The 14,240-nt window shown below is 31.4% G+C and overlaps 2 protein-coding genes across 2 annotated transcripts; both read left to right on the forward strand.

The window, feature by feature from the left end:
• The first annotated feature begins 3,474 nt into the window (after positions 1-3,474).
• On the forward strand, positions 3,475-8,980 carry LOC145567780 (glutathione S-transferase T1-like). The gene is made up of 6 exons (XM_081627160.1): positions 3,475-3,688; positions 7,080-7,140; positions 7,278-7,328; positions 7,751-7,830; positions 8,461-8,666; positions 8,828-8,980. The coding sequence occupies exons 1-6, from the start codon at positions 3,475-3,477 to the stop codon at positions 8,978-8,980; spliced, it is 765 nt and encodes a 254-aa protein (XP_081483286.1).
• A 1,205-nt stretch (positions 8,981-10,185) lies between these two features.
• On the forward strand, positions 10,186-12,816 carry LOC145582129 (glutathione S-transferase T1-like). The gene is made up of 7 exons (XM_081639151.1): positions 10,186-10,339; positions 10,539-10,612; positions 11,102-11,162; positions 11,325-11,375; positions 11,618-11,697; positions 11,966-12,171; positions 12,415-12,816. Exons 1-7 carry the CDS (start codon positions 10,266-10,268, stop codon positions 12,568-12,570), a joined length of 702 nt encoding a protein of 233 aa, XP_081495277.1. The 5' UTR covers positions 10,186-10,265; the 3' UTR covers positions 12,571-12,816.
• Positions 12,817-14,240: the final 1,424 nt, after the last annotated feature.

The following is a 14,240-nucleotide window of genomic DNA, read 5'->3' on the forward strand; positions in this document are numbered from 1 at the left end:
AGAGCACACGATTATTTTAGCGACTTTGATTTCACTGGAATTGGTCTAAGTATGGCAGTCATAATATTACAAATTCGTCCTTGAACAATTTCTTGTACAGCAATATCAATCTAAAATTTTCAAAAGTAAAAAGATTAACTACATGATTTAAGAAATTTTACAATTAAAATAGTAAAATATATTTCAAGAAGTTAGTAGACAATATCAGCAAGTCAATTAGGATTTGTATCCTTCTTTTTTACTCCAAATACGTGAGAGTGGGTTATAATGTTAGGGTAGAATCACAAGTATTAAAACAACTAGCATGATCGTAATTTACTTCATTTAAAAAAAAAATAAACAATTCATCAAACCAGTATATATTACTTCATTAACAGGAAAAAAAGAAAAAAAAAAAACAATTTATCAAACAGGTTGTGGGCAATAAGATTATCACAATGCAAAATATTTTCACAATACTGATGGTGATGAATTGATGATCAATTATTCATTAAAACAAAATATTCATCTCATAAAAGACAAAAAGACATACCTTTTAGAATAAAAAATAATTCATAAGACTCTTGCTAACCTTTTTTTTTTTTTTTTCCCACTAGTATAGATAGAAAAGATGTAAAATGACGAAGAGGAAATGTTGTAAGATGATTTGATGGAGACTTCAGTTTTTTTTTTTTTTTTTTTTTTTTTTTTTTCCATATATTTTTATGGTATAAGTAAGATGAAAAATCTGATTCTAATTTAGGCGCCAAGCATTAGTTTCATGGGGAATTAACATATTTGTGTGGGTATGTGCTATTTATTGACTTGTTTTTTTTTATTATTCCTCATAAATATTAAACATGTACACTATTATTTTTATTGAAAATATAAGAGAATCTAGACATGTATTAATGGTTATACATAGCCCTTAGGGCTATGTTTAACATTTGCCTTATTTTTATTGAAAATATAAGAGAATCTAGACATATATTAATGGTTATACATAGCCCTTAGGGCTATGTTTAACATTTGCCTAAAAAAAAACATATGTATACAACCATACGTTATAGAATCAATTTGGGTACTATTATTCCAAAGTTGCACATAACATTTAACGGAGGTAGTATATATATAGATTAAAAGCAAATTAAGTACATGTAAAACAACTTTACAGCTTCAACTTATTGATAAATCAGCAATTGAAGAGTGCTCCATATACAACAATTGAATTTTGGTAGAAAAATATTTTTATTTGATTCAATTAATATGTGTACAACACTCCTATAATTTTGTAATAGTGATATGAAGTAGCATATATAATACGAAAAACAAGGAGACTTTTTTTTTTCCTTGATGAATACTTTTCATTTCTTAAGAGAAAATTGCCTAATTTCACATAATAAATTAGTGTAAAATGATCTTATTCAAGACAAATAAAGATGAACAAAATGTAAGTACTCCTTATTAAAGAGTTGTATTTGTAGTGCTATATATCTGATTAAAAATAAAAACGAAGTATATATACATCTAGCTTTATTTTCTGTATAATTCTTTAGGTACATGTTCATCTCAAAGTGTTTCAAATATAATATTAATAAACAATGGTGGTTTAGATAAATTATTGGTAATTGCGATGCATTTGGTACAGTGGAAGATTGGGAGCACCGACTATAACAAGTGCTCTGCACTGATCCCATCCAGATACCATTTGTTCTAATAAATGGAGGGGTCTTTTTCATACGGCGTAGTCCATATTCATTACTCACTAGTAACTCCACAGTCCATGTCTCATGCATGCTTCCTCCGTCCCATTGAAATTGCCTCATTTAATTACGGAGATTATACAGAGAGTTTTTTTTTTTTCAAATAAAACAATCTTATCATGGGAGAACGAAGTACATCATGTATTGGTTCATCCTATTTATTTGTAAGGATGGTATCCCACGTTGTCTATGTCTATTTATTGGTTTCTTGTTGACCCCATTGAATTGGCCCATTGCTACTTATTAGTTTTAGAAGTACCACCAATATTTATTGGTTCCTATACGAGGGCATAATAGATTCCCTGGACAAAAAGTTATAAGACATTCCATTTTGATTAATAATCTCAATCACATAAATGATGGTCATGATAATTGTAAGAGACATAATCAAGGAAAACGAGGGAGAGTAGAAAAGGACGACATGTGGGAAAAATAACAAAAGATAGAGTTAGATCTGATTATTGGGCGGGTTAGATCAAATATGTATGGGTCATTAACTAACAAATCATCTTGTAGAGGGCCAAATGATGGTCATGTCAATGCGGATTAAAAGAAGCTAGATTTTTGAAGGGCTAGTAAATAAGCAAGGAAAAAGACAAGAGGATAATAAGAAAAGTTATTGCGATCTAAATTTTAAACCAAACGAGTACATATAACATGTAATAAAAACCCTTTACATCAAACCCAACTCTACATGGATATATCCATTGGTATATTTGTCCAATAATGAACCACCACTAAGTAGAGTGTTCGTAAGGTTTATCCGTTTATGTACTTGGTAAGCGAAATTTAAGCAAAGAGATTTTTGACAAAATAATAGGAAAAAAAAAATGTAACTAATAGATAAAGTATTAAGTGTAAATAATCACAAAGATTTGCCACGGCAATAAGAAAGATATAGATAAGGTGTTTTATAAGTAACGTCATCTTTTCACTTTTAAAGAACTTGCCTTTTACACTTCATGGCATAAATAAAAAGCTACAAAAATAAAATGTATTGTGTAAGCCCTGTAAGGACTTCTAAGATTCATACTAACTAGTTATACTACCTCGGGTCAAAAATACAATGTATTGTGTAAGCCCTGTAAGGACTTCTAAGATTCATACTAACTAGTTATACTACCTCTGATCCAATTTAATTGCAACTTTTGGGGTGATTGCAAAGACCGAGGCAAAAGATCATAAGCATGATTATTGAAAGATAAGGATATATGCTTAAGTTTTTATCCAGCCTAAGAAAAAAAAAAAACAAATTCAACTAAATTTATACTAATTTACCCACCACCACCGCCACCACCTAGTTGTACAGAAACCACCCACTGGCCACCACCACCTACCACCAAACCCAGCAAACCCAACACCAACGACCCCCCGAACCCACCAACCACCAAACCCGACGAGCCTAGAAACCACCGAACCCACTAACCACCAAACCACCGACCACGACCACTAACCTACGACCACCAACCCAGCCACGACCATCAAACCAACGACCAAACCACCGACCACTACCACTAACCTACGACCACACCCAGCCACGACCACCAACCCAGCCACAACCACCAACCCAGCACACCGACACAACCAACCCAACAAACCCGACACATCGGCACCGAAACCACCAGCCCATGGCACACCGAAACCACCAACCCAGCACACCGAATCAACTAACACCGAAACCACCAACCCCAACCCACCTATTTGAAACCCACGAAGCCACCGATCTTAAACCATGACAAAGCCGATCCTCGCCGATCTTAAACCACGAGAAAGGAGAGGAGAGAAAATAAAACTGCTGATTCACGCTCAATTCTTCACTGTCAAACTCTGGAACTCGCCGGAAATCACCGCTGAAATCTTCGCTGCAGCGCAAAATGGAGGCATAATTTTCAATATCGGAGCCGAAGGAAATGGTGTTGTCTCAATTGGACTCGATCAAGTGACAGGTTGAAGGAGGAGAGAGAAAAAAAATAGGGATGAGGAAGAAGATGAAGAAATTTGATGAATAATGATGATGAGGAGGAAGATGAAGGAGGGTGAAGGTGGCTGGAATTGCCCTAAAGGTGGTTGATTAGATGGAAAGGGGTTGATTTTGGTGAAAATAGTTAACTTAATTAATGTTAGGGTTTAAGCTAATTAGATAAAATCAGTTTTTTTAATTAGGGTGTTTTAAAAAAAAGTAAGGGTAAAATGGTAATTTTACCACTAAAAAGTTAATAAAAAAGAAAAGAAATGGGAAAGTTGCAAGTAATGTGGATCGGCCCATAAAGGAAATAGTTGCAATTAATTTGGACCGGAGGTAGTATAAGGTGTCATCTATGACGAATATTTAAACTAAAGCCCAAATAAAGTCTAAGATCATTTAACACCATATGGTGTCATATCATGCTTGTGTACCTATAAACTACGAAGTAATAAGGGCATGTTCTCATACGATTATTTTCATTTCAGTTCAGTCTAGCTGTAATAAATTTACTTTAGTTCAGCTCCTAATTTCCTTCTTTTATAAAATATTCAATTCAGTTCAGTTCAGTTCAGCTCTAATAAGTTCAGTTCAGTTCAGTTCAACTCTAATAAGTCCATTTTAGTTCAACTCTAATAAGTCCATTTCAGTTCATTTCAGCTCATTTCAATCAATGAGAACAAATCCTAAATTAACATGTTTTGTTGTGCCGGATCTTGTTATCTCATCCCTAATTGTGCTTCTTCGAAAATAACGTGGCCCACAACTAGAAAAGTACGGAGTACAATATTGTTTCGTACAACTAGAAAAGTACGGAGTGCAATATTGTTTCGTGTTGTACTTTTTCGTGCTAGGCCAAGTTGTGGCACTGGGCAACCCGACCCACTTCCATATTTACTTTTGCACTGCAGGCCCAGCCAATGTCATCTTAACTTTTGCATTGCATAGCATTATTGACTAGAGATTTAAGCATCATAATCAGGCAATCAGCCAACTTTGATTTCTAACTTTTCAAACAATGAGAGTTATGAGTCCTGTTCTCTATTAGGCTAAGCCCACTAACTCTTTAGTTACCAAAGGGGTCCAATATTTAGCCAACTAGCCAATGAAACTCTAATTTTGGTCTTTCGGCTTCCTAGAACTAATAGCAGGATTCATGAAGGGTCAATTACGAATATCAAAGATTTTACGTTTTGAATATCACCTTTTAATATTATTACTACTAACATATTATATAAATTATATCTTTATTTACTTTTATTCCTCACACTATCCTTATAGATCAGTTTTTACCTTTAGTTCACATAGGTTATTGGATAAGATTGATCTATCTCAAGGCTATCAGTCTAACTCATCAATGTTTATGATGCCTCCTTTCCACCGTTCTTACCACAATATATATCATCCACATACTTTGATCCCTAGCTAGTCTCCCTAAGAAAGTGAGCGAGAACACTAATCACAAGGGTTTCGGTAAAATTCTACTCAAGTAAAAGTAGTTATATGTACCTTAGTTATCTAATTACCTTGAACAACATGTCTAAATTATAATGGTGACATCCATTCTTTTATATTTCTTCCGTGTTTAGATAAATGAAACATTTTGACTTTTACGGAGTTTTAGAATAGTTAGTTGAATTTATTAAAATAAATAGGCAGTGGCCAGTGGGGGTATAAGTTTATGAGAGAGAAGAGAGTAAGGAGTTTTGTGTGGACCATTACTTAGTAGAATAAATATTATTACCTCCAATTTTTTTTTAGTTGCAACTTTAAAATATATATTTTATATCTTACAAAAATTACCTCAAAGTTGCAAAAATAAATAAATAAATTCGGAGGTAGTATTAAAAATAGAGAGAAGTTACTAAAAAAAGAGAAATGTTTCATTTACTTAAACACAGCCGAAGAAGAAAAACGTTTCATTTATTTAAATAAGGAGGGAGTAACTATTACGAGTAATAAAGTTTGGGGATATTTTAGATTTTAGGGCAAGTCGTGCATATGGCTAGCTATAGACAATCATAAAATAATGTAGAATGTACTTTGTATATAAAAATTAATGGTATGTTATATATCGAAGGATTATAACAAAATCATATACGTTTACTACTCCAACTTTTCTTTTGACAAATGCTTGACGATTGTCTATTATAGTTAAGTTAGCAATTTGACATGATGACATCTCATGCCCAACGTTACTAGGCTGTTGTTACCTCAAAAACACAAAAGTCAAATTTTAGCTTTCTAACAAAAATTTTCTTAGAAAATGCATAATCTTTAATTACATCAAAATTCATTCCTCTCCTTATCAACTTAATCTGTTAATCATAATTAAAGAACCAATATCAGTTGGTAACCACTACAATTTTTATAATGATTAAATCATGGTAAGTGAATTAAACTATGCTAATGAATTAAACTATGCTAATTTAACGTATTCTATAATTAGCGGCAACTAATTGATTGAGATATGATGAGCTTCACGTTCCATTCCTACATAATGTTGTTGGCTTCCACGTTTCATGATACATTCATAATCACTTATAACATTTAAAATTAAATACATAAAATAAAGATTAATGATAAACCTACTAGTCTACTACTATGCATTAAACATTATACTGTAAAACTCAAATATTAGTCCTTAATTTAGAAGAGAAGAAAAAATAAAATAAAAGAGATGGCAACTCTCAAGGTTTATGCTGATAGGAGGTCCCAACCAACTCGAGCTATTATCATTTTCTGCAAGTAATAATAAAACTTGTTTTATTTTCATGAACAACTAATGTGGTTTAGTTCGTTTGTTTAAGCTTATGTCCCAAAAAAAAAAAAAAAATTGATTTCTTCAGCTAGTATTTGAATTTCAAGTTTGTTAAATGCTTCCACTAATTGGAATTATTAATTTGTAATTAGGGTTAACGATATCGAGTTTGAAGAAGTGGAAACAAGGCTCTTTAGCGATGATCTCCAAAGCCCAGAATATCAAGGTGCTTAATTTTTCTAATTACTTGTCTTTAATTTGGTTTCCCTAAGCTAAATTTTCTTTCGTTGTATACTTGTACGTATGACTTATGAGTTATGACAATGTTCATTGTTAAATACTTAAATAAGTCATATTTTCTCTTTTAGAGGTCATAGTGTATCGTTTTAATCATCCTTACACTATTTTGATAAAATTATGTTGGTTTAATATGAATACCAATTTTTATTTTTATTTTAAAAAAAAAAAAAATTGTAGTAGTTAGTATCATTAAATTTTAAGATTTTAATTTTTTATAACAAAGTTTAACCATGTGTGTGACATTTTTGCAAGCCTCTAAACCAAACATAAAATAGTTGATTTACTAAAATTTATGACCCAACTTTAATTTCAGCAATAAATCCTATGAAGAAAGTCCCAGCAATAGCTCATGGAGATTTTACACTCTTTGAGAGGTAATTTTTATTTATTTATTTATTTTAATAATTAGCTTTGAAATTTTTTATAATGCAACTAATTGTTTTTTTTTTTTTTTTTTTTTTTTTTTTTTTTTTTTTTTTTTTTTTTTTGGGTCACTCTTGCTCGATCGCAGCCATGCCATCCTCATGTACCTTGCTTGCTCTTACCATGTACCTGATCACTGGTAATAAGCTCATTATTTTCTCTCTCGATTCAAATGTTACTCCATTGTAATTAATGCACTCATATCTTAAGATCAAATTTCATCAATTTTGACTTTTTTTATACCAATATATGTAATACGGAGTATTCGTTTAAGTTTTGTACTTTAAAAATACTTCTGTATAAACTATTCATTATTCGTAAAATTAATGACAAAAAACATTTGTCTTAAAATCAAATAATGGAACAATTAAATTATACGGGGACCCTATTGATGATGTTGCCTTTAGAAATACGGAATATAAGCTAGCTAGGTAATGATATACCCTAAACCTTTTAGACAAACACTTGGTAATGATAATGGTTTTAATAAATCCGTTTCCAATCTAAAAAACACTATTACCAAACATGCTCGCTCTAAACTTTTAAAATTTGGTCATGTAGGTATCCAGCTGATCTTTGCAAGAGGGCTAAGCTTCAATCCTTGTTGGATTGGCATCACTCCAACTTGCGCTATGGTTCAAGTAATATACAACATGTACACTAGAATTTCCATTTTCTTTTACTAATGAGTAGTATTAAGTAATGTTACAAGTATTGATATCTCAAAATTAAAACTATTTAGGCCCCGTTCACGTCACCTTATTTTTGCTGAACTGAAATTATTTTCACTGAACTGAAATTATTTTTACTGAAACAAAATTATATTTGCTGAACTTTATTTTTTATTGCACTTAAATTAATTTTACTAAACTGAAATTATTTTTGTTGAACTGAAATTATTTTTACTGAAACAAAATTATATTTGCTGAACTTTATTTTTTACCGAACTTAAATTAATTTTACTAAACTGAAATTATTTTTGCTAAACTGAAATTATTTTTTACTGATTTTCTATTATAATTCTTCTATAAGTAAACTGAATTTTATTGTACTAAACTTATTTTTACTGAACTGAAATTATTTTTAAATTAGTCAACTGAAATTAATTTTAATAAACTGAACTTATTTTTACTGAACTGAAATTATTTTACTTAATATTATTTTTCTAAGGAGAAGTGATCAGGGCCTTAACAAGCACATTTTCTAACGCGTAACTTTAATTAATAATCAATATTTTTTACCTTGCTAATATAATTTTGTGGTGTATGCAGTGGGATACTTGGTTAACACAATATTAGCACAATTTTTGGGAAAATTGCCAAACCATGATTGTGCAGCTGATTGTGAAAAAAAATTGGTTGAATCATTTTCCACAATTGAGAAAGTATGGCTTAAGGACGATGCCAAGTTCTTGCTAGGCAACGATCAACCCTCCATTGCCGATCTTTCCTTGGCTTCAGAGATAATGCAACTTCATGTAATTAAGCAAACTTTGTTAAATTCCTCTCATTGATCAATATTATGCCTCCATATTCATTGTTAATCAAACATGCAATTAAGTTAAAATCAAAGTAAATGTGTAAAGTAGCGCGATTTTAATGGTTTTCTACGACTAACACGTTGTTCTTGTACGTATAGATGTTGCCTGAAGAAGAAAGGAATAGGTTGATAGGCCCTTACAAGAATATTCAGCAATGGGTTGAGGATGTGAAAGAGGCAACTAACCCTCATTTTGATGAAGTTCACAAGTATTTATTTGATGTTATTGCCACTTTGAAGCAAAAGGCTTAATTTTCAAAAGCATGTATTATTATTGTGTTAATTTTGTACACAATTTGATTGATTAAGGAGGTTTTCAGCCTTAATACATCTCTCTCTCTCTCTTTTTTTTTTTTTTTTTTTTTTTTTTTTTTTTTTTTTTTTTTTTAATTTCGAGTTTGAGTTGTTCACTTGTTGTATTATTGCATTTGGAAGTTTCTAGTCGAGTGACTCGCGTCTATGCACTACTAGTCTACTAGTAGTGTAATGCAATTATTAAATGATATTTCCTCCGTTCTTTATTACTTGACCCGCTTTGACTTTTACATTATTCACCACCTCTCCTTAACCGTCTTTTGTGAATAATAGGTAAGGAAAAATATATTCATGTATGATCTTTTTAGATTCGTCTCAATAATAACTATCATAATATATAACTTTTATAATTTTTACTTATGGAGAATTTAAGCTACTGATCATTAAAGTTTTGCATTGGCAAGCGTGATAAAAGAAACAAGTCAAGTAAAAAAGAACAGAGGAAGTACGGGGTACTGACTACCGAGTATTTTTTTTAATTTTTAATTTTTAAATTTCTTTCATTTTTAAGTATCTTTGTATTTTCTGGCTCAAATGAGTTCATATAATAATTATGGGCATTCCTTAAGCGGTTAAGCCTTACTCCGTATTAAGCCCACTCACACATACTACGGGCATGTTTACATTTACTAAAGTGAGCTGAATTGAACTGAAGTGAACTAAACTAAACTGAACTGAAGGAACTAAACTAAAATTAAGTTGAAATAAACAGGTCCTATGTATCGTGTCAAAATTTTTAAAAGTTCTTTTTGAAAAAGAAAGATAAGAAAAGAAAAAAAAAACCCTATAATTTGAGACCGGCACATCTTGTAATTTATAATGCTATTTTATGCACAAGGACAGAGGTGATAATCGAACCCAAGATCTCTTGGAATCGGGAGGGAAGCTCTAACCACTTGAGCTATTTCTCACTCGCGACTCATATGGATATATTAATTTAACATGACTCAACTTTAAAAATTGACTTAACCTTATCAGATTCGATCCGAACATTCGAATTGACACCACTAATCACAGATTGGCTTTATTAGTGTCATTTTAAGCCACAACTACTCAAGCTCCTTCGGACCCTACCTCTTTTAACAAAGAGAAACGAATAAAGTAAATTAGACAAAAGATGTTAATTGTGTCCTGCAACTTTATCTATAATTATATGGTCTTGTATTCACTCAAATAATGAGTACTGCCAAAACAAGAAAGAGTTTGAGAGAAAGCGAGAGAAATGGCAACAGAATTGCTCAAGATTTATGGTGATCGCAAGTCTCAACCCACCCGTGCTATCTTGATCTTTTGCAAGTATTTTACTCTTTCCTTTATTCCCTTCATTTAAAAAAAAAAAATTATTTTGTTTTATCCATAAGATTGATCATTGAAAAACATCATACAATTTTGATCAACGAAAATGTTATACAATTATCATTTTAAAGATGCTTGGCATAATTTGGATTTACATGTATAATTCTTACTACACACCAATTAATATTTGTAATTTTAGGGCTAATGGGATCCATTTTGAGGAGGTGAAAATAAGACTCTTCACTTCTGATGTTCAAACCTCAGAGTATCAAGGTATAGTATGCTACCCATTTTTTAAAGTACTAATATTTCGTTTCACAATTAATTAGTACGAGTTTTGGCTTTTGTTTCTTTGAATTTAGAAAATATAAATTTAATTAATTTTGTCAAATCAAATTTTATGTTTCTTTCGCAAGGTAAAATTAATGTAGTACTCAATTTAGTAGATGATTGATAGAAATATACAAGTGTTTTTTAACAGTAAGGGAAAACCTAACTAGACCTTAATACTTATGGTTTTTTTTTGGTGAACGATTTGAGGCCTAAGCACTTAATCGGAGGGTAGAAGGGAAGGGTAAAAGAATTCCTGCCCTCAAGTACCCGGCCTAGATGCTTGATATAGGCCGAGATGCCTACCAATCTACCACATTATTTTGAATTGGCTTGCGAATTTGCGATGCACTGTGATTATTAATAATTATTACCCCCCTTTTCTTTTTTTCTTCTTTAATACAATAGTAATTTTGTGGTTTAATCTTTCAGCAATACATCCATTGAAGAAAGTCCCAGCAATAGCTCATGGAGATTTTACTCTCTTTGAAAGGTAATCCTATAGTGTACGTAAAACACTTTGTTAAAATTACTTATGTTACAAACTACGACTAACAATCATGGAATAAAGCTTTTAATTATGCATCTATTTAATACAATTTAAAAAAATTATCAATTAGCATTATTTGATTCTTATGTTTTACTCTGCTTGCAGCCATGCCATACTGACGTACCTTGCTTGTTGGTATCAAGTGCCTGATCATTGGTGAGCTTATTATGTTTTTCCTCGCTAGTCAAATTAAGAAACTGATTTTGATACACCTTATACTCCGTATTGATTTTGGCACATCCTTTGAGAGGCGATCATAGAAAATTGTGCTCTCGTAATTAGTGTGCCAAAATCAAATTTATACATGTCAAAATTGAATCATTCACGCCTATTTCTTTTTGAAACTCTGATCTAGGCCAGGGCAAGTATTCATGTTTCAATTGAATTAAAAATTGTAGGTATCCTGCTGATCTACGGAAGAGAGCTAAGGTTCAATCCGTGTTGGATTGGCACCACACAACTTTACGTTATGGTTCAAGTAATACTATCTCTCTATAACCCTTCTCAACTTAGAGTCTTAGACTATGTTCACTTTACCTGACCTAATTTGCCGTTATTTGATTTTTTCTAATTTGATTTAATTTACCTGATTTGGCCTGGTATAAATTTGATTTTTTTTTTTTTAATTTTTTATTTGATCTAGTCATTTATGATCATATACAAGAAAGAGTACTTTATAGTTTAATTATGCTGTATTATATTGGTTTTTACTAATTCTCATATAATTTGTTCTTGGATGAGCGCAGCAAGATACCTGATAAACACAGTATTAGCTCCAACATTTGGTAAAACGCCAAATCCTCAAGTAGCAGCCGAATATGAACAGATTTTGGTTCAATCTCTTTCAACCATTGAGACTTTGTGGCTTAAAGGCGACGCCAAGTTCCTCCTAGGCAACGATCAACCTTCTGTTGCCGATCTTGCTCTAGTTTGCGAAATCATGCAACTTCACGTAAGCCATCATTTTTGGGTGCATATATAGAGTGTGACTCACAAAAGGCTAACGTATCTATCTAGACGAGACTTGGTCTTAGGTTTGTAGACATCTAGTAAATATGCTTAAATAAATATAGCCTTGTGACGAGAAAGTATAATGAGACAACTAGTTATACTAGTTTCGTTACTTATTATGTGCAACTTTTTAAGTATTATTTGTAAGATATAAAAAAGTTGTTACTAACATGTTTTTGAACAGATGATACCTGATGAAGAGCGGAAGAGGATTATAGGTCCATTTAAGAAAGTTCAACAATGGATTGCGAATGTTAAAGAGGCTACAAACCCTCATTTTGATGAAATTCACCAGCATCTCTTAGATGCTATTGCCAGTTCCAAGCAAAACATGGCTTAATCTCCAATCCGAAAAGCCAAAATTAAAAATATTGATTCTCGTATGGAATTTAAGTATGTAATATTTGATTGATGAGGTTCTGGTTCTCCTCTATGTAAGAGTTGTTATATGTATGTGTTGTGTGGCTATGAATGCCTAAACGGCAACTTTCATTAAATTAGCCACTACTATAGAGTTTCGATGAAATGGTTTAGTGATGATGTATACTTATATTTTGTGTAAGTTTTAGATAAATAATTTATTGTTTGGGTATGCTCTAAATAAATCGAATATCCCCCAATTGGAACGGGACTTGTTTAAGTTTTCAACACCCTAACTTGGGGTGTTTATTTTTTGGTCAAGTTTGAGTTGACTATTTGTTTAAATTTTTTAATATTGTTTTGAAGTATTCTAAATGGGTCAATTAGAACCCTCTAACTTGTCATTTACAGATTGAATTGAATAGTTGAATCAATCATGCAATGAGACTGATGAAGGTGATGGTGAAGACTAGAGTAGGATCAAGGGCTTGAAAAGAGAATACAAGGAATAAATTGCTGCCATTGAATAATGAAGAGAAAGATAGACATAATTGATAGGGTTATTAGCTCTAAACCAAGGTCTCTTTTCTATCCGATGTCTCCGAAGAGACAATTCTAACCTAGGGACTTCAGAAAATACAAGTTTCTTTCATTGATACACAAAAAAAAAATATTTATCACGACATTTTCGGAAATAAAGTAACATTTTTTAAAAAAAAATTATGTTAGATATATAGTTGATGGTGATTGGATAAAATTACTTATTTAATTATGAAAATGCCATGTGATAAATAGTTTAGGTTAATCATTGAGAGAGATAGGCAAGCTAAGCTCGACTTAGGGCGGAATAAATTTTTAAAGGGTACTTGGATTAAGATTAATTTTTAAATAGTTATTAGGCTGGTGTATTTGGACCAATAGGACACTTATCTAGCTTTTCCTTAGAAATGACAGAGTTTCAAAGGGAAGTTGCCAACAGGCCCAACATTCACTAGAACTACATCACCCTACAGTACATTATTATCTTTTCCATAGATACTCCTTAAGCTTGACATACATACGATGATGATTTAGACCTTGTTTGGTTTGATGTAAAACATTTTCAATTAAAAAATTATAGTTTTTGTGGAAAACATATTTTCAAGGAAAATCACAATTGCAAGTTAGTTTTTCTTTATTTGGTTCATTCTTACAACAAAAGTTAAAAGAGTAGTTTAAAAATATGAGTGGTAATATAGGGATGGATGAGAGGAAAGTAAAAAGGAGGTAAGGAGGTGGGAGAAAAATTAAAGGTACTTTTGGCACTTCATCTAATAAAGACAAAAAAAATAATGATAAATGAGTGATTTTCAAGGAACATTAAATGGTAAAAAAGGAAATAAAAACTGTATTAACGATCACCAGATTTGGAAATGGAAACTATATTTAAGGACGGAGGAAATAGTTAATTGAGAGGAAAATTTCGTAATTTTCATTTTAAATTAAACTAGCCTTCTGGTCCGTGCAATGCACGGATTGTTTATAGGTATTTAATATGATTTTTAATTTTATAATACTCGTATATTTTTTATTGGAAAATTAATAGTTATAAAGAAGAATAAGGGGTGAAAATTGAATGTAATTGTAGAAAATATTAAGTTGGGGGAAAAT

This window comes from Chenopodium album, chromosome 2 (assembly GCF_948465745.1).
Source record: "Chenopodium album chromosome 2, dcCheAlbu1.1, whole genome shotgun sequence".
In the NCBI taxonomy this organism is placed as follows: domain Eukaryota; kingdom Viridiplantae; phylum Streptophyta; class Magnoliopsida; order Caryophyllales; family Amaranthaceae; genus Chenopodium; species Chenopodium album.